The sequence below is a fragment of the Centropristis striata genome, chromosome 10 (assembly GCF_030273125.1).
Source record: "Centropristis striata isolate RG_2023a ecotype Rhode Island chromosome 10, C.striata_1.0, whole genome shotgun sequence".
NCBI lineage: Eukaryota > Metazoa > Chordata > Actinopteri > Perciformes > Serranidae > Centropristis > Centropristis striata.
Genome location: NC_081526.1, coordinates 24836003 through 24857856, shown reverse-complemented (window position 1 = coordinate 24857856; position 21854 = coordinate 24836003). Strand labels below are relative to the sequence as shown.

The following is a 21854-nucleotide window of genomic DNA, read 5'->3' as shown; positions in this document are numbered from 1 at the left end:
CATAGACAAGAAGCACACACACATTAATACAAAGTTGCTAGTAGAGAGTAATATTGAAAAACTGACGAAAATCTATTCATAGCGTCTGTGGTATATGAAATTCACTGAACGACGCCTACTCAGCATTTAACAGCAGACAACAACAGCACTAGGGACCACAACAACACAGTGATGCATTTAGCAACTAAGAGCCAGATACGTCAGACCCAGAACAGAGCTAACAGATAATGGGTATTGCAATAATATTATTATTATATCAAGTAGTTGGAAACACAACTAAAAAAAATGTTTGATGTAGTTCTGCAACTGCTTTCTAAAAATGTTGATATGTTAACCCCTTAAAGCACAACATAGGAATTTGAAAACAAAATTAAAACTAAAACTAATGAAAAATCCCACACTATTATAACCTTGCAAGGGAATTCACTATTCCAATGAGGGTCCTCACAAAGATAGAAGTACAAGAATGTGTGTGTGTGTGTGTGTGTGTGTGAGTGTGTGTGTGTGTGTGTGTGTGTACGTATAACTGACTGGTATGCGTAGCGCTCCCATAAAGCTGATGGCAGACGGCTCTGATTCCCTCTTCACCACGACGACTGGCTGTGTGGGGACACACACACTGTCCCTGGGCAACAACAGCTCTGTATCATAACTCTGAAAGAGAAGAGAGATGATGAGAGATGATCGGAGGCTACAGGTGGGACTGTTGCAACACAGTTCACCTGCCAATCATCCACAGCACATTTGTGTGGGTTTTATATGTTTGAGTCATTTTTAACCCAGACATTTTCATTGGTTGAGTTCATGATGTAAATTAGATCATTTGAATGTTGATCTCTGACACAATGTGTGATATTAAATGAAAGAGAGGACCTGAGATAACTTATCCAAACTGTGATTTGAAGAGAAATCAAAGGAGATTTAATCCAATTCAGTAACCCATTACAACACCTTCCTGTTATTCTGATGCACCAACACACAAAATACTATCAATGCAAGCATTTATCTTGGACTGATAGTCATTTGGTGTAATAGATGGGCAGAGTTTTCCATACAGACCAAAGCATTAAGTCACTGAAAGATAAGACTGAAAAATAAAGAACAACTGTATGTGGTAAACCAAACCCGAACTATCACTCCAAAAATGTTCACAAAGCTCTGAAGCTGAATCCAAATGTGCCGACTAACCTGCATTTGCAGAATTGTGGACTTGACTGGCATGTTGCACCAGTGTACCGAGGGATGTTTAAATCCAAAAATCTAACACTGCATTCATCAAGTCTGCAAGGGAACACAAGTGCTCTTCCTGCAGCCTGCGGAGTCCAAATTTTTTTATTATTGATGTGCCACAAATGCCTAGCCCACAAGTCCAGAGGATGGACATTTGAATTCAGCCAAGGAATGATTTTTCATTGTTCAACCAGCTTCCCACAAAATCTTTCAGACTGACTGCTGCTGAAGCAACCACGAAACACCTGCAAGCACTAAAGGGACTGACCTTCCTTTTCAGAGCACTATCCTCGTAATAGTGGTATGCCTGAATGGATTACAGTAATTTGTAATTTGTAATTTATTTATTTCAAATAAAATTTTTATTTCACAATAAAACATTGATGTTGTACAACAAGAGAATATGCATTGTGCCACGTTCTAGCAGATTGCTATTTTCCACCCGTAGTCCCTGGGCAGGTTGATGGAACAATACATAGAAAATGAGTATAAAAAAAGAAAATGATTAAGTAAAATTACAGAACAAGGCAAAGAGACAATATCTAAAATAGAAAAATAGAAACATTGAAGCAAGATTCAACAGGACAGGACAGGCTGCCCCCCAACACACACACACACTCAATGTTTTACTTTTCTCTAGGGCTGTCAGAGTTAACGCAATAATAACACGTAGACGCAAATTCCTTTTAACACGTTTATATTTTAACGCGCGATTAACATGCGCACAATCTGTGAGTATGACCCTCGGCCCGCCCCATAGTTTGGGAAATCAGTAAGCGGTGCAGCAGTAACATGTGGATGCCAGCAGAGACAACCCTCTGTGAGCAGAAATCAATAAAGTGTCTTTTGAATGGCAAGTTCAGCTACAAAAAAATAAAGTTATCTGTAGTTACTGTCGATGTGAATGAGTTACCACGGTTACCATGGAGTCTCCAGTCTCAGATACCAGGGGGATCTCCCCCTCGCATCACACTCCTCACGGTACATGCACACTTTATTTATTGTTTGTTTTAATTTAGCTTTTGTATCATCCTGTTTTGTTTTTGTGAGCCTTTATTATCCCTTGTGAGGTTAGACAGTTACACTGTGTCAAATGATTCACTTTAAGTGTGAAGGATCCAGGGAATGATCTTATTCAACTGACCAGTGAACCTGTTGTGATGATGTCAATCAGTTTGTGTTGAGCTGTTTAAACAGGATGTTTAGTGTTAAGTTGGACACTACATGCTGTTAGTATTACTGAGTCATGTTACATTCATCTGGTGTTTCTTGTTGGGTCTCAGTTTCACATTTTATGCTTTCAGCATATTTTGAGCATGCAGTACCTTTGAGGTTATCCTGGACTGTATTTGTCATTCTGTTGGATTGTTGCAATTATAATAACATGCATTTGCATAAAGCAGCATATGTGTCAAGAGTTTTAAGAGTATTAAAAACTTGAAAAATATACCATAAAAGGTACATTTAGAACAGATAAAAAATGTGTGATTAATTTGCGATTAATCGTGAGTTAACTATGGACAATCATGCGATTAATCACAATTAAGTATTTTATTCGATTGACAGCATACTTATTTCACATGAAACATTTTGTGTATTTGTGTTTTTCTCTGCGCTCTTCACTAGGAAAAAGGTGTTATCAAATACTTCTGTGCACCAATCAGAGTTTTTAAATCAGAATTTCAAGGGTGTTGGATTAAACCTGCACAGTCCTGATGAAAATAGGGGCATTGCATGTACAGTACCCACACATACACACAGTGAGACACACCTGGGTTTTGTTGTCCTTGTACTGCAGATATACCTCAGTGTGTCCATTTACTCCATTCCAACCTTTGGTTGGAACCTGCTCAAAGAGAGAATAAATCATATTATTATTCACACATGTTCCAGGTCATTTTTCCAGGCGTTAAAGGATAAGTCTGGTTCTATATTTTTCTTATTGCTAGCAGAGACCAAAATAAAGAGTGTGTTAGTCCATCTCTAAATACCATCTAAACCTTCCTACTCTGTTTGTGCCCCTACTGCAGACACAAATATTTAAAAACACCTCACAAATAATTTTATTGCATACTCACAAAGACTTTATGAATCTTAATGACGTCCCTGTGTGTGAAGCTACAGTCATCAGTTAAGACAGCTGCGTGAAGGACACACTGAGACTGTAGCTATAGTGACTGATTACCCTTTATGTCCCTTGTTTACACTGCAGATTAAACATTGTTTTCAATCAGAACCTCTGTATGTGAGCCAGCCACATTCTCAAGCTGCCAAAATGACTGTGGTAAACCAGTAAATGTGTATTTGTTCAATCAATCTTTGAGATAAAACACACTGAAGAAATTGCACCTAAGGTGTGTAATACTGGATGGATTAATTAGATTCTCACTGTAAACTAAGATATCCGTTCTTGTTTCCTGTTTGCCATGTGCTATGAATGTTAGCTGTATTCAGACCACATCTTTTAAGACAAAATACAAGTATTTATTAAAGATATGGACTGCTGAATGTAAGTAAAACTGAAAACAACAGAGGAAAGTGTATATTGTGGAGTTGCGTAAAACAGTGAGGATTCCAAACAAGAAGTCACCAAGAAAAACTGGGGCAGTTACAGATGAGAAAGTTGAAGAGAAAGAAATTCTCACTCAACTTTATATCGTGAGAAATAGCAATGATGGCTAAACAGCAGCAAGTTATAATGGACTGCTGGAGGAGGTACAGGAATTTAAAAAAACAAAACATTAGTTAATTTATGGAATAGTTTGGATACTGAGATTAAGCAGAGTACAACTATAAATCAATTTAAGAAACTGTATAAAAATGCTTGGAAAATATGGTAGAATGGAACAGTAAAGCGTTTTTCTTTTGCTTTTTAATTGTTATGTTTATTTTGATGCAGGTAGATCTGTATATAATGTAAAATTGACTGATTTATATATGGTGGATTAGAGATATACATATTACAGGTGAATCTAAGTTGATCTATGACAACTTTTGGGTAACACTTTACAAGAACCAACTAAGTGATGTTTATAGATGGTTTATAGACCAATTATTAATCATATACAAAGTGCTATACATATTTAATCTTTAAATGTTTTCAACCAATTTCTTAAAGGTATATAAATCATTTCAAAATCATTAACATTCTTAATATGGTGTTAAAAATGTTTAAATGAGTGCAACTAAAACTACTAATAAACTATTAATTATAATTTATTGGTTTGTTAATGGTAAAGTAACTATAAACATACATTAATATAATATATTTGTCATTTATGAATGATTTAGTTAGTTAAACATTAATAAATTATGTAATTATCATTCTAAATGGCCTATGTACGTTTTAGAAATGATGATTAAACATAAATAAACTATCTGTTCACCATTTATAAATGATGGTTGTTGTAAAGTGTTACCAACTTTTGAAGCAAACGGGAAAATAAGACATGAGATGTAAGAATATGAAGCAGGTAGGAGTCAATAAGTTAAACTTCATCCTATTCCATATCAGATGTTTCATTTAACTTACTTTCCTTTCTTTTTTAATTTTGGTGTGTATATATATATATATATATATATAAAGTAACACACATCATACCAAGGGAAACTTGGCTGTCAAACTAACCCTAACCCTTAACCCGCAGACACACTTTTAGGTGATACAGCCACTTATTTTATACAGAGGTACAGAGCTCATCCACTTGTTGCAAGATCAGTGGATCCTTGGCCCCGCCAGTCTAAATGTTAAGCAGGGCTAGGCAATAATTCAATGACAGTATCATCTTTCAGCACTGGGTGATATGACAATCAAAACTTTATAAAATATCTACTGGTTTACCTGCTGATCCTTGCTTTGGTAAATGGACCTGCACTTATGCAGCACTTCTAGTCGCATTTCAACATGAAACATCTAAATATATTGATATGAAATGACCATATGATCCAGCCCTATATCAGAGTATCCTTGGTTAAGATGCTGAATCATTGGTGTGTGAGTATGCATGTGAATGTGACCTTCCAGTTGATCAGGTGGTGCCTTGAATGTTACACAGTGACACAGACTAAATACAAGCTGTCACACGATTTCCTTATCTAGATATAAAGAAAGAAGGCGATTGTGTTTCCATTTCATTAAAAAAAATGAAACAGGAAAAACTCTGTACTCACACTCTTGCCTGGAGAACAATTTTGAGCGTACATGCTTTTCAGGTCATTTGGATCTGGAGAGAGAAAAGATGGCATAAAGTTACTGACGCTAACAGCTGTGAACGCTGTAGCTGCTCCTGTTCTTCAATGAGCCTGCAAACCGAAGGCTTGCTCTCTAAGTTACTACTGTACTCTCATAGCCAGTTACAAAGTTCTTTTTAATGGTAAACATGTTCTTTCAGCAAGTCAGAAGCCTTTGTTCAAACCATTAGGATGGGAATTAATTAGGGCCGGTTCTTTAACGGGTTAATTAAGATTAATTAATTACACCAAAATGAACGCGTTAAATAAATTGAGGCATTTTAATTGCACTTATTTTTGCACTGCGGAACGTTTCTCACTGGATGAGTTTCAGGCGGACCGATTATACTGGAGCACAAACTAGCGTTCATGAGTTCAGACAACAACAAACCACAGTGAACATGAAGGAAGAAGCTGATGAGACGCTTTGGTTGGCCCCGTGGATGATGGGACATTTTGTTACAAAAAAACAACGGAATGGAGCGTCGATCGAGCCTCAAGTATCACCTCAATGCAAAACATATAGCAGCTAGCGGCTAGTGTGGTAGCTAGCGTGGATTGTGTTTTACTTAAAGAACCAAAGTATTCTAGTTTCCAGAAGGTCTACCTACCTATAGGCTACCTGAATTTCTGAAATGTACTATATTTCTAAATATGCTATTGCTGCACTTGGTGGCAAAAATTGCACTGGTCTGTTGGACTTGAGCAAAAATAAACAAAATATTTAATAAAATATTTTTGTTGCTTAAGCTTATGTATTCAGTCATTATTCAATAGTATACTAAAAATCCATGTGAAAAAAATCACTTCTCACTGTTCTCAGGTCAAATATTTATATGCGATTAAAATGCGATTAATTTCGATTAATTAATTACAAAGCCTCTAATTAATTAGATACATTTTTTTAATTGAGTCCCGGCCCTAGAATTAATACTATAAATGGAAACTTACTTAACTAAGGAAAACAAAGGTTCAGCACATTAATATGTGCACTTTGGGGAAGTGCATAAACTGCACAAGAAGCTAAATCCTTCATACAAAATAAGAAAAAAATCAAGCCATGAGCAAAATATTAATATATTGATGCTCCCCAACAAATGGGGATAAAGGTGCACTCACGCTCAATAAGAAAGAGGAAGCAGAAGATGCCCATGAAGGCAATGATGAGGCCCGGTACAATGAAGGACATGCCCCAGTTGGAGGAGACATAGTAGCCAGCGATCAGTGAGCCCAGGATGTTTCCCACTGAAGTGTGAGAGTTCCACAGTCCCATGATGAGTCCACGCCTGTCAGGATGGGTCCAAAAGTCACATAGCAAGGTGTTAGGTTCTGTTCACACCTGGTATTAACAGAAGTCCTGGGTGGTCTGATCATAATTAGACAGATCTAAGTAGACACTGAGGACGCATTTGAGATCTGACCGCTCAGACCACATTCAGAGGTAGGGATACACACACAGTGGACATTTCTGCATACTGGGGTCTTGAATTGTATAAACTGGGTATCACTGGAAATCTTAGACTCTTGTTGATTCAATGAGCCCACTTTTATTTAAGTGTGATGATGTTTGTCCCCAAAATATCCAAAAAGTTCCACCAGCCATCTAGGCCGTTGGATGCCAAGGGGTTAACACTATTCACAATATGATACAAGATTGTTAGTTTATTTCAATTATATAAAAGATAATTGAGCTACAAGTTGATATTTCCTTTTGTACTTTTACCCACATCTACCCTAAACACCCCTTGTAAATGATGGATGATGTGTTAAATAAACACAACATAATACAAATAGGAACTATAGCAATGAAAATAATAATAATAGTGACAACAATAATAATGATCATTATGGTAACACTTTAGATTAGGGAACACATATTCAACATTAATAAGTTGCTTATGAGCATGCAAATAAGTAACATATTGGCTCTTAATTAGTCATTATTAAGTAGTTAATAATGATTTATTCTGCATGGCCTTATTATACAACCAGTAAGACATTAACTAAGAGTTTTCCCTCAATAACCTCAGAATTATTGCTTATTAGTAGTAAGTAAGGGAGTTGTTGTATATGAGTTACAATGTCAATATGCAGCTTTACTTTGTATGGACTTTATAAGTCTCTACACAGCGGTGATTGAAGCCATGGAAATGGCAAGCCACCTAATGTAATGTAATGTCAATCATTACTCTACAAAGTGGGTCACTTTGCGCCAATGCTAGTCTTCCAGTGAGCCACTTTGTAGAATAATGATTGACATTACAATCAACCAATCCTCATCCAATCATCCAAAAGGAGCCACCAGTCACGTCGAAGGTGGCTATTTGCCGTTTCCATGGTTTCTTCACCGCCATGCAGAGACTTATAAAGTCCAAATTATAAAGCATATTAAGATTGTAACTAATATACAACAACTTCCTTACTTACTACTTAAAAGCAATAATTCTGAGGTTATTGAGGGAAAAGTCTTAGTTAATAGCTTACTGGTTGTATAATAAGGCCATGCAGAATAAGGCATTAATAAATACTAAATAATGACTAATTAAGAGCCAATATGTTTCTTATTTGCATGCTAATAAGCAACTAATAAATGTTGAATATGTGTTCCCTAATCTATAGTGTTACCATAATTATTATTATTAAAAATGAATCCCAAACCACAAACTGCTAATAAAATGTTCTTTAAAAACCGAATAATCTGTATTTCATGTTTTCCACTGTTGTCGTGTCGTGTCAGTGTAGGACTATTGAGATCTTACCTTCCTTTCCCAAACCAGTTTCCGATGCAGGTCACTACACTGGGCCAGCCAGTGGTTTGGACCAAGCCGTTGGCCACCTGAAATCACAAAAGAATGAAAGAGTACAGTATTGATTTTACAGTATTAGTTTTTTAGTATTAGAAACACAGCATATTAGTTGTGTGCCCTTGTGTAAATGCACTGCAAAAAAGGTGTGTCTAAAAACAAGATAAAAACACTAAATCTGAGGGAAATGATGCATGGACAGATAATTTACCTTGACGAGATTTCTTAAATTAAGATTATTAAATCTAGAAATAAGCATGTTCCATCCATTCCATCCATTCTTGTCCGCTTATCTGGGGCCGGGTCGCAGGGGCAGCAGGACATTCCAGACGTCCCTCTCCCCAGCCACAACGTTCAGCTCCTCCTGGGGGACCCCGAGGCGTTCCCAGGCCAGGAGAGAGATATAATCCCTCCACTGTGTTCTGGGTCTTCCCCGGGGCCTCCTACCAGTTGGACCAGTTGCCCAAAACACCTCTAACGGGAGGCGCCCGGGAGGATCCTTACCAGATGCCCAAACCACCTCAACTGGCTCCTTTCGACGCGAAGGAGCAGCGGCTCTACTCCGAGCTCCCTCCGGATGTCTGAGCTCCTCACCCTATCTCTAAGGCTGAGCCCAGCCACCCTACGGAGGGAGCTCATTTCGGCCACTTCCTGCATTCACATTATAGCTTTTGTTTTGACTATTGCTATTTCTGTTTTGATTATTTTCATTGGATTTGTTTGTTTTTGAGTTGACTTTGTTGTGTTACTCGCACATGTTCGAAATAAAAAAGCTGAACTAACTGAACTAACCTGTGCCTCAAGTAGATTGCTGAAGAGAATTCTAGAAAAACCTGTGTGTGTCAGTCTCATGATTACTGTGTATTTGCCTGCAGGCTCTATTTTCACAACAGTGCTATGACAAGTATAAGCAGCGGAAGTTAGCACATTAATCCTCAGGGTAAAGTAGTGTTTCAAGATTGTGTCTCACCTGGACAAATATATAGAAGCCGAGGTTGTGGATGTTGTAAACATAACCCAGTCCAAACAGGCACGTAAACAGGCCACTGGTCAGCATGCCCACTGTCAGGTACAGTCGAATGGGCAGACGCTCCCCAATGATGCCGCTGCATGGGCACACAGTGATGACATCATATTAACCATAGAAACTTCCTCTCATCAATAATGTCTCCTACATGCAAGCTTTGTGTCATACCCTTAACCATGCTTCAGTTCTGTCTGTTTGTCTGTTATATGGCAGGATATCTCAAAACCCTGTTGTCATTTGTTTACAGTGATGCTCCAGGTCCAGTAACGTTCACTTCTGCTGTCATTTGAGTTTTTCTGCTGCTATGACTGTTAAAATTAGTCTTATTACTTCTATTATTACTATTACTACCACTGTCATAACTACCACTTTATCTACCAGCACCACGTCTACCTTTATAAGTCACAGACTTGACTGTAGGGTTAGTGCTCTTGTCATTGCTCAGGAATTTCTCAGAGACAGAAAGTGAAACGCTGACGTCCAACAGCTGCAACACAACAAATTAGTTTTGTTTGGCAGCATAAAAAGTAGGAAGGAAATCAGTGGTGCTGTCAGCAGAGTAGCAGTGGAACATTCAACTCCTGGTGAGGTTTGAATATTTCATTTATACATCGTGGTCAATAAAGCCTAATAGCCTATATAATATGCAAATATAATTATTATTATTATAATGATGGAGATAAATTATTCACTTCTTTACATTTAGTAATAATGCTGTCCCAGTCAGAGGAGCGTGTGGCTGATTGGAAATGTTTCTATTGGGTCAGAACCGCTGGTGAAGGAGACGCTGACGCTCTGGTGTCCAGCAGGATAATAATAATAATAATAGTAACGGTAAACAGCAGAAGACAACAACATTTAATATCCTCGCCTAGTATTCTGGTTAAAGAATTTCACGATCGCAGGGTGTATTTATTTTGGATTATGTTTTAATGATAAATAATATAGTCTAAACCTGCTTTGGTTTGTCACCACAGAGTTTTATCAGCTCCAGGCATCGATACAATAGTCTAAGATCAATTCTCAGACTCAGACATGTGGACTTCATGCTGACTCAAACCTGCGTACACAAGCTGAGAGCAGACTGAGATTTGATCGTACCCTCCGCTCACGTCCACATTGATAAATGCAGAGGCTTGTGTAGAAATTATCTTACGCCCACTTTACGCTCACTTTTTGTCGTACGCTCATTTGATAAATGAGGGCCAGTGTCCTTTTGGAATCAGGGTTGTATAGTGACCTGTTACCAATTAACCTGTTTAGTGTTCCACATCTTTCCTAGTCTTTTGTTGCCACTGTCCAAACATTTCTGCTGCTGGCATCAATTCAGAATTGGCATATATTTTAAAAAATCCATGCGCTGACATCCCCGCTTATTTCAGCAGGACAATGAGTGTTACAACAGCATGACTTTGAATGAAAAGAGTGCAGTTACAAGAGTTTGTTAGAATTATCTGTTATTCTCTCTCTGTGGGTGGGGGTCACTATCTGATTGACATAGGTCACTATCAATGCGTGCGTAATTCAATTACTGTGTATGTAACCTCTTTCTGTGCATTTATAGATTAATCATGCAAGAATCTTTGCTACAATGACCATGTGCTAATATTGTTTTGAAACTATGATTAAACTAAATACATTTACTCCATCTACTTAAACTTTCTCTGCCCTACTGCCTGCAGTCCAGACCTGTCTCCCATTGAAAATGTGTGGGACATTATGAAGTACAAAACACAACAACCGATACCCTGGACTGTTGAGCAACTGAAGTTGTATATCAAGCAAGAATGAAAGTAACACAATGGTAAACATGGCCCTGTCCCAGCTTTTTTAGAATGTGTTGCAGACATCAGATTCAGAATGAGTGTATATTTACAATAAAGGTGGTCAGGTTGAACATTAAATAAAGTCTTACCTGAGGTACATTCCAACTGCATAGGCACAGAGGAAGGAGTAGTCCATGGCTCCCAGCAGCTGCTTGTAGTTCCTTTTCTCTGAGAACACAAAGACGAGTTGTAGACTTTAGGACAGTGCATCAGATTGTTTTTTGTTAGTCTTTATGCCTCCCTGAACAAAGCTGCAGAAATCAAGCCATGAAGCATGCTTTGCACATTTTATCTTTATTATTATGTGATCCATTTATCAGAATGAGATGGTTGACTTCAATGCATCCAGTACACACTTCTCTCACTCCATGATACCCCCCACCCCTAAAATGTCAGGAGTTAAGCAGATACAAACCAAAAGGTTTCCAGCTACAGTCTATGTCTGTGTGAAGGGGGGGCAGGGAGGGCTGCTGGCTGCTGCTGCTGGAGGCAATGGTGGCGATCTCACTGGCAGATGAACAGTTCTTATGAAGCTCACTCTGTCGATACAAACAATGAGTTCACTCAGTTGGTCACCATGTATATCAGGCATACAAAATAAGGAGAAATGCAGTGTGAGCAGACAAGTCACCAGAAAGAAGTGAAACAGCATGCAAGTGAATTATATATTCTTTATTTCTCCGTATAAATGTTTTCTTCGATTTTGTGAAATTAGACATTCAGCAACCTCCTACAGACCGAATGGGATCAGCAAAATGTCAATCAGTTGTTTCATAACCACATTTTCCCACTGCAACATCAGGCTCATGAATCGTCAAATATTTGATTCTTAGTCACCCACAGTATATTCTATAAACATTGTTTATTATTTCTGTGACATGGGGCAGATACATCCTCACCTCAACCGTGTGGAATACATAAAACACAAACTTTATCAGTAGTGTTGTGGGCAGCTGTTGTTGTAGAATCTTAATGGACAGCACCAGTTAAGGGTCCCAGTAGTATACCAGTTCCATAATATGCCAGAGTATGAAAATACTACTTGGTATTACAATACCATACCATGTACATTTACTTATCTATGGAATTAAAACTTATAAATAGGGTGTCTTTGTTACACAAACTTACACAACTTTTTGTTCAACAAAAAAAACTTTTTTCATTCATTCATTACAAGCCTAGCCTCGAAATAAGATCACTATCAATGGAAATCTCAATGGAAAACTGGCTCAGGGAGATGTGTCGACAATTTGATAAATGGAGTATGCTATAACAATGTTACCTTGACAATGCTGATGGGTTTCCTGGAGAGGTGGAAGCTGGTGTAGAGCAGGAAGGTGAGGATGAATGTGAGTGCTCTGTACCTGCAGAATGAAAACACAAGAGGGCAGCACTGAGTGAGAACATTCTTTTTTTTACAAGCTTGCTTATCTTCATTACCAACAAGACAGGTTAAACCCACTTCCTCTCTTCAAAGTTTACTCCATGTCTCAAAAGTAGCAACAGATGTAATGTACAGCAGTGAAATAAAGCAAATAGTTTTATTTAGGGATTTTTGTTTAATATTAACTGATATTCAAAGGTGTGTGGCTGACATCATGTCTCTCTCATTCTTGTACTATTATGTAACGAGCAAATATGTAAAACACATGTAAACACCAGCCAGAATGAATGTCACACACTGTCATCAACCTGCCACATCTGCCTCACTATGATTACAACCAACTTCAGACTTTATATTCTCCCACACAAAGAATAAGCTATTTCATGAGAACATTAAATACACAATTAGACTATTATCCTGCTGACATGTTTCTTGCAAAACCACAGAAAAAAATGTCTGAGACACCTGGAGGATAAGGCAGTCAAACTGTCCACACTAACCAGTAGAGAGACAGTCTGCTTCTGTTTGCTGCAACAGTAGCACCGTCACAGATACCATGAAAGAAAACAATTGTCAATTGTCAAAGTTACACCCTTCTTACGTTTCATACATACAGGATATCCTGTAACATTTATTTCTGTTTGCCTTGTGAACACTAAGCTTTGTGCTTCTGTGCTCTGATGTGTGCGTGTGTGTCAGCAGCTGGCTGGAGAGTGAGCCAGAACTCTGCCTCTCACTGTCCTATTGTGAAAGCATCAGGCTGTTTGTCAGGCTCTGCAGCAGACACTGAAGAACCAAAGATGAATCTGAGCTGTGCAACCAGACACATTCTTATGCAACAGTTGGGCAGCATGCTGTGAGTCAGTCAGAGATGGCCCAATCACCTTTTTTTTTTTTTTTTGGTGCCAACACCACTGGTCAAAGAGCCATACCAGTCACAAGGGCACTGACTTATTTGAATGCTCAGCCATGGTTAGCCACCATGCTAACAGCCTTGAAAAATATATGTTTAGCAGATTTTAAGCAACTCATTTCTAGCAGATTGTGACATTTATGAGAATACATCAATTAGAAGACTACATACAGTTATTGTGTCCATAAAGCTCCACAAACACTATGTCATAAGAGAGTAGCTAACAGCATTGATAACGCTATCATAACTTATTGGTTTTTTAGTGAACTGATTCTTGTGGATTGTTACGTTAATGAGAATAAAGCTGTTAGAGGTTAATATAACAATATTAAGTCTGTGACAACTTACTGACAGCTCGAGGGCTAACATTAGCTAATTTAGTTGTTCTTTAATTTATCTTTTTGTATCACAACCGCCCCAACATGCTCATTATGAATATGTGTGTGTGTGCGCAATGCAAACAAGGCTGAGACGTTGTGTTCAGCTCATACTGAGTCAGCCAGGTGTCTGTAGCCTGCAGTGTTTGCAATAGCAACTCTGCCGCATGTAGCTACATGCTAATATCAAGGAAACCGCTAGACTTTAATTTCTCCTAGGTTCAGATAACATTCCTGCTGGAGCATGTTTAGTTGTGTCGTTTTTGGTTTAGAAGCTTTTTTGGGGGATTTTCATGTCAGAAAGTGGCGTCATGTTGTGACTGCAATGACGGAGGTGACGAGACAGCAGCGGGAGACGCAGAAACGATGACACTCAGAGAGGACTGGGCTTTTTCACAACAGAGCCTCAAGAGATGAATGCTGCATCTCAGACAGAGGGGAAGAATGTAGCAGCCATGGGTAGTATGAGAGCAAAAGTGTTTCTTTTTAAAAAAAAAAATATGTTATGGCAGAAAGCCAAAGTAAAAATATTAATATTAAAATGAGTATATGTCAGGGGCACGGTGGCGCAGTTGTTAGCGCTCTCGCCTCACAGCTAGAAGGTCCTGGGTTGGATTCTGGCCAGGACGCTGTGGTTTGCAAATATATATTAGTCTGTAACCTCTCAGTTCATTTTTGATTTCCATGGGGAGTTACCAACTGGTGCAGACAATCTGAATCCCACCCCCACCACCAATCAGAGCAACAAAGCATGTGATGTAGCGATCTAGGGATGGCGCACAGATGACGCACGCCAGATTGGTAATGGTCCGTACCCAGTAATACAGATAGGTTGGGGCGGAGCTAGGTCTGTTTTCACAGCAAGACATACATGACGGCCGAGTCACAAACTTTCTCAAATTACTAGGGGTGTGACAAGATCTCACTGGCTCCCGGTCACAGCCCGAATCAAATTCAAAGACTTGTCTCTTGCCTACAAAACAGCAACGGGCACAGCCCCTTCTTATCTGAACTCCTTTGTTCAGATCCACAAACCCTCCCGTCCACTACGCTCCTCTAGTGAAAGACGTCTGGCTCCTCCACCGCTGAAGACCTCTATGTCTCAAACCAGACTCTTCTCCTCTGTAGTGCCTCGGTGGTGGAACCAACTTCCAAACTCCATCCGTTCCGCTGAGTCCTTCTCAATCTTTAAGAAGAGACTGAAGACCAACTCTTTACTCAACACCTTCACTCTTGATCTACACTGACGACTACGACAAGTATCTCACTGTCCGCTCTTGTGGACTAATGGACTCAAACTTAACCCACGGCACTAACACTTGCTATGTTTCTTGACTTCATCTTTGCTTGTGTTGTATTACTCTCATTTGTACGTCGCTTTGGATAAAAGCGTCTGCTAAATGACATTGTAGAATTGTGGAATTGTAGAATCTCGTGCCACGAGATCTTGAGAATATCTTGGCACAAGATTTGTGAGCTATCCAAACTTCTATTTGTGGCCTGTGGGGGCAGTAAAAAGAAAAGAAGAAGAGGAGGAGAAGGAGGGGAAGCAGCAAGCAGCCAGAATGAAGTTGCAGGGGGCGACGGCTCATTAAGAAGAGTAAGAACGAATCGTATCGACTCAGTCCTCCTGCAGCAGTCTCTCCCAGCTGCAGAGTGAGCAGACATTTGATATCATGAGACTTTCCCGGTGGTCTCTCTTCCCCCTAAAGGAAACACGGCTCATATTGTTTGCACTTGAAAAAAACTGAGAAATATTTAATTTTATTTATTCTATTTTAACTTTTAGTTTAAGTTTCAATTTGTGGAAGAAGAAGTTTATTAAACGCTCATGCTTACATCATGCATGTAAAGAGTTATAATAAAACATTTTAAAATGCATGTGCAACTCGGTTAAATAAAAGTCTGTCGGTCTAGTCATATATTGTGTCATTGTAATTTTCTTTAAATCTCATCTTGTCTCGTCCCGTCTCATTCTCGTGAGCTGAGAGCATCGTCACACCCCTACAAATTACAGATAAACAGTCACTTCAATGTGTTTCTGAAAACATTTGAAGTAATGTGATTGATTCACTTTTGATCAGCGCTGCCTAATTTGACAGTTGGGTGAGTGAGTTTCATGAGTTTGTTGGATGTCAGTCATCCTATCAAACCCAGTGACTGAAATAATAGCTATATCCATATAAATTCAACTTCTAATTTGAAATCCGGTCAGTAAACTGATTAACATATGCAATAATTGATGTCCGTGTCAAGTAAATTCAGAAAATCAGACATTTGTATGAATACATATTTTTAAGTAACAAAATAATCGCTGAAAACATGTAAAAAGACTAAACTATGTGAATCCATTTATTTTTCCCCATTTCTGTGTTGAGGATTTTTAGGGCGTGTGTAAAATCCTGACTCAATGACACACTGGAGCTACCTCATCATAACTCCGCCCCCAACACTATATAAGTATGTTTACCAACAGTGGCTAACACTGATACATTAACTGATATCGTTGCTGAAGCTAACGTTTACTTGTGTCAGTGGTCAAAGTGACAGAAGATCACAATGTCTGAAGTAATATCCTACATATGAGTTTATTCTGGAGCATTTTATGGACCTAAAAATAAATGTAATGTAATATCGTTTAGGAGTGGTTGCGAGAACCTCGGTGTCAAAGACATGAGAGCAGACACGCAAGTGTAGAAGTGTCAGATCTGTGCACTGCACAACACCCAAACAGGAACATGTTTATTCTCTGTGGTTTGTATGGCATCAACAGTTTGAGTTGTCAAGTAATTCATTGCAAACATGTGTCAGACGTTGTAATCATTCAAACTAAAGCTACTCTTCCGCTGTTATCTTCAAACGTGTCAGTACGTTTGACTAATTAGATCAATTTCAACTGCTGTCATCAATTTTCACAGAACAGACCCTTCCAACCACAACCCAGTCTGGCAGCATGCAAAAAAGTCATCAGAGAGGTAAGTTGGATGTCAGAGAGGCATGGTTTCAGCACTTTTAGTTTAGAGAATATTGCAATTTTTTCACTATTTTAAACCTAATTTTATACACTTGACAACTTTTTTTCTGATTCAAATTTGGCTGGGTGTTTAATAAAACATTTTCCTGTGGTGTGGAACACTCAGGTCACATATGTATGTATTTGGGCTTTTATGACTTTTCCCACTAACTGGCTACTTGTGTCCAGACCATGTCAGGTACGCTCTCATTGTTATCTACGCAGCTGTCCGTGCAGGCTCACATCTCAGCTGTGTCTCACAGACACATTGCAGACAGACACTAAAACTGGGAATGTTTTCAAAGGAACAGCTTTTGAAAAATGGTTTGATTTAAAATTTTAAAAAAGGCCTGATTAGCCTGTCATCACCAGACTAATTTGCAAATATATATTAGTCTGGAACATCTAAGTTAATTTTTGATTTCCATGGGAAGTTTCCAACTGGTGACAGCATGCAAAAAAAGTCATCAGAGAGGTAAGTTGGATGTCAGAGAGGCATGGTTTCAGCACTTTCAGTTTAGAGAATACTGCAATTTTTTTCACTATTTTAAAACTAATTTTACACACTTGGAAACTTTTTTTCTAATTCAAATTTGGCTGGGTGTTTAATAATACATTTTCCTGTGGTTTGGAAAACTCAGGTCACATATGTATGTATTTGGGCTTTTATGACTTTTCCCACTAACTGGCTACTTCATACTCTTGTGGAAAGCCCTGAACAACTCAAATTATCAGCACTACTTGTGTTTGATAGTCGTGAACAACACAGAAAAGTATGTGTCGACAGTACACTATGCAAGGCAGCCATCACACTCAGTAGAATGAAGTATTTCCTGTTCTCACTAGAGAACTCTGCTAGGCACCTTCCACAGTTGCAAATGTGACGTGGCCTTAATAATCAGCCCACATGGACAAAAATATCTGTATGTGCAATTATTACACTGAAATGTCTAGATTGTAGAGAGATATTGAAACATCTAATCTTTTAATAAACACTGATATTTGGCAGAAATCGTCTTGTAGGGAATAGGAAAAAAATCTACAGGTGAACTGGAAATAAGCAGAAATGCACATTCAAATAAACTTTCAACAACTGAAACAGTCGCTCAACATTTTACATTTTCACATTAGTTCCACATTTATGGCAAACAGGCAGTTAGAAATGAAAACTAATTTAAAATGACAGTGAGTTGAAAGACTAACATGAAAAGCGACGGCACCCACTTAAACACACACACACACACACACACACACACACACACACACACACACACAGTGAGATTCAGACTCACCACTGGTCCCTGTCAAAGGACACCAGCAGGCGGATCCCTGGAGGAATAGTGGCCATGTTGGGACGCAAATATAACCGATGGCAGTGATAACCAGCTGATGTGGGCTCACGCTGAGGAGGCTGAAGGAGTACACGCAGACAGGTTTGAGCTGCCTCCACTCATCTCAGAGGAAGCGGCTTGGACATCAACATCAAGAGGACACATAGCTGACACAGTGAGCACTGGAGCTGGATGGAAAAGTCCGGAATCTAAGAAGATGACAAAAGAGAGGGAGAGGGGTCAGAAAGGGTTAGTGGAGGAGGAAAGGAGAAGAAATAAGAGGAGAAAGGGAACAAGGGTATTTTAGAACAAGACAAGTGAGAAACTGAACCAAGGAGCTCTTGAAGTGGCTACACTGCAATAACATTATGATAGAGTAGAAAGCCAAACTCAGAGAGGTGGAGCTATAAGAACATTTAACAAACATTTTGATAACTGAAACTCTTCTAACTAGTGGTCAACCGATACAGGTTTTTTAAGGCCGAAGCCGATACCGATTATTTTGACATCAGTCTTAACCGATCCCCGATATGTGCTGCCGATTTTTTTGGGCCGATTCTTGAAGCCGATATTACCTTTTCTCCCTCGTTAACATGATAAAAATAACACAATGATAACAAGTGTTACACAAGTCTCAATTTAAACAAATAAGAAACATTTATTAAGAAAACAAACAAAACATATTAACAGTTTGATAGCAAACAATGTGTATGTTGTTCTAGGCCTCGAGTTGGTGGCGCCTCAGATGATCCACATATTTGATGTGTTTTTCTTTTTTCTGGTATCAGCAGCAGCTCACCAGAGAATGGCATGTAGCACCGAGCCTTGCCTGGTGTTGGCTCAGTGAAATGGGTTAACTGATCAGCGAACGCACGCATGTATCGGCCGATGCCATAAAAAAACACAAATATCGGCCTGATATATCTGGATATCTCTGGTTAAAACTTCTCAGGTTTAAGAATCTGCTGCGTTTCTTTATCTGTTATGAATGATTCTGTTGCATTAGGGCATCACTATCCATTTCTTCATTTTTAAGCTGTCCTCAGCTGAAGTGAAAAAGGTCTTCACCAGCATCAATTCAAGCAAAGTTGCAGGGCTGGACAACATCCCTGGATGTGTTCTAAAGGACTGTACAGAGCAACTGAAAGGTATTTACGCAGACATTTTAACATATTGCTCAGCCAGGCAATAGTGCCAACCTGCCTCAAAAGTGCCCTGACCATCCCTCCCATGGCCTGTTTCCTCCTGTCCGGGAAGAGGTGCCGGTGCAGATGCAGCAGGATGCAAATGGACAATGTCCCCTCCCTACACACCCAAACTAAGCACCTGTCAACAGCTATTTACCTATGCACACTAACACACTTCACATGGTCACGGATGCACTTTTCTTCTGCTGGCTTCTGGTTTTACGTTTTAATTTGGATTTAAAGGATGGAACGTTTTAAACAGTATTACTGTCTTTTAATGCTGCTCTGGAATACCACATGGTTTGCAGACAGAAATATGATGGGCCAGGAAGTGCATTAGCTGGCCCGCATAAATACTCCTCTGTGTGCTACAGCAGGAAGCAAGGAGGAGGGCCACGTTACAGCCAGGACATCTACATATGAGCCCAGAGAGCTTCATAATCACTGCTAATAGGGCTGCACAATTAATCGAATTTTAATCGTGATCACGATTTTGGCTGCCACAATTAAATTAACCTGATTGTTGGCAATATTTCCATTTTAAAATGCAGCTCTCTTGCATATCTAATAAAGCACTTTCTACAGGTAGACGTAGTACTCTACATGACAACAACATGCGCCATTTGTAAAAGCTGGTGAAGCAGTGTTGCCAATTTAACGACTACTTCCTCAGTTGATCAGATCATGTGATTTTACCCCTTTAAGATCATCACTTCTTTGACAATTTGCCACATTCATAGGCATCAGATAAGAACCCAGCAAAGAAGAGCTAGAGGGAGATTGTTTAGTTATCAGTTTAATGTTTTATTGTTGACACTAATACTGGTAACACCTTAGTGTCTACAGAAGAGTGACATGAGCGTGTCATAAACATGACATGGGATGCGTCATGAACATTAATGACACTTTGAAGTAACATTAATGCTCATGATACTTGTCATGTCATGTTTCTGACAGGCTTGTGTGACTCTTATGTGGACACCTTCAAAATAAAGTGTTACCATATCTTGCTTAAGTCACAAAGGCATGTTCAAAAAACAGCCTAAGTCATTTATTTCTCTTAAGTGACATAATTTACACACAGTGTTATTACTATGCCAATAGCCATCCTTTGTTGCATCCTTTTTGAGTGAAATGATCGATAAATGTCATATGTTACACTTTTGGTGAACTTTTTTGTGTTTCCTGCAAAACGTGAAAAAATGAGTTAGGCTATTATTTTAACAGGGTGACGCTATACAGTGGGACATGTCACGTGACATAAACAGCTTCGTGGCACAGCTTCCTGTTCCAGTTCATTAATAAATAAATAAATATATGTATGTATATAAACATCATATAGCCTATTTATGCAATTTATAAATGAGTTGGTTTTCTTGGTTACTTCGTTCTTGTGGTAGGTGGAAACTACAGCAAGGTTGGACCTCAGCAGACAGAGCAGTAGTTCTACCAGTAGTAGTAGTAAAGCAATAATGTTGAAACGGAACTGATAGGAGCCAGCAGGAGAAACAGAGCTGGCAGTAAAGGAGACTTGAAATGCTTCTTTTTGTCTTAGTGTTTGCTGAGGCTGAGAAGAGCATCTGAGACGGAATTACTGTGGGTATTTTGTTGATGTAATATCAATAATGTATCGACAGAGATAACAGAGGCCTCTCAGCAGAGAAACCTTGAACGTCGCTCCATTACATTTCTTTTTATGCTGGCAATTATATGCCGTTTCAATCACAGGCCGAGTTTCTTTTCCATTGTAACGACAGCTAGCTAGACCACACCGCGGCTGGATCAGACGTGTAACCTCCTGCCATCAGTCGGTCTCGAACCCGCACAGAATTCGCCACAAACCCTCCAAACCTGCTAGTGAGCTCACCTCGTAGGAGAAATCCACGGTTCTGTGTCTGCCTGTTCTCAGTTGAGCGACATATCCTGTACTTCCTTGTTGTGTGAAAGCTAGCCACTGCTGTCACCTCAATGCCGCTCTCTCTCTCTCTCTCTCTCTCTCTCTCTCTCTCTCTCTCTCTCTATCACACACACACACACACACACACACACACACACAGCTGGCCTGCTCAGACGCGCCGAGCTGGTGCTGTGACGTCACCCCTGGCTCGAGCTGCAGCAGTTCAGATGGTTGTTTGATCTTTGATCAGAGTCTCTCTGCTCCACAGTCATATATCTCCATAACGTTGCTTTAACAGCCAGGAAAGATCAGCAGTATTACCAGTTATTAAGGCATTATACTTTACTGTAGTGCCCGAACAGACAGCATTTTCTCTATACATTTGACATGTTGAGGCACTGACAGTGGTGGGCGCCACTGCGGTCAAATGAGCTGTCATAGTCCATCCATAGTCAAACCAGCCGTCCCTATATAATGTAGTGCGCCCGTATTCTGATATTTATGGTAACTATATGATGTAGTGCGCCCGTATTGTGATATTTATGGTAAAGTCTTTGAAACTGCACCAAGCGAGCTGACATGAAGGATAAACACTTTACTATTATTCTTTATCATTTTTTTTCAGCATAAAACTC

The 21854-nt window shown here is 39.2% G+C and overlaps 1 protein-coding gene across 1 annotated transcript in view; it reads right to left on the bottom strand.

Moving 5' to 3' along the window:
* slc37a1 (solute carrier family 37 member 1) overlaps nt 1–21318 on the bottom strand; it is a 33702-nt gene extending 12384 nt beyond the window's left edge. Inside the window, exons 1-11 of the mRNA XM_059342788.1 lie at nt 21190–21318; nt 18097–18344; nt 12400–12481; nt 11533–11656; nt 11207–11285; nt 9235–9370; nt 8220–8296; nt 6580–6746; nt 5401–5453; nt 3002–3076; nt 532–654 (exon numbers count right to left, since the gene is read on the bottom strand). Of these exons, the coding sequence (XP_059198771.1) occupies nt 532–654; nt 3002–3076; nt 5401–5453; nt 6580–6746; nt 8220–8296; nt 9235–9370; nt 11207–11285; nt 11533–11656; nt 12400–12481; nt 18097–18152 (972 nt within the window). The 5' untranslated portion in view covers nt 18153–18344; nt 21190–21318. The remainder of the gene's footprint in view (nt 1–531; nt 655–3001; nt 3077–5400; nt 5454–6579; nt 6747–8219; nt 8297–9234; nt 9371–11206; nt 11286–11532; nt 11657–12399; nt 12482–18096; nt 18345–21189) is intronic.
* Between the last annotated feature and the right edge of the window lie 536 nt (nt 21319–21854).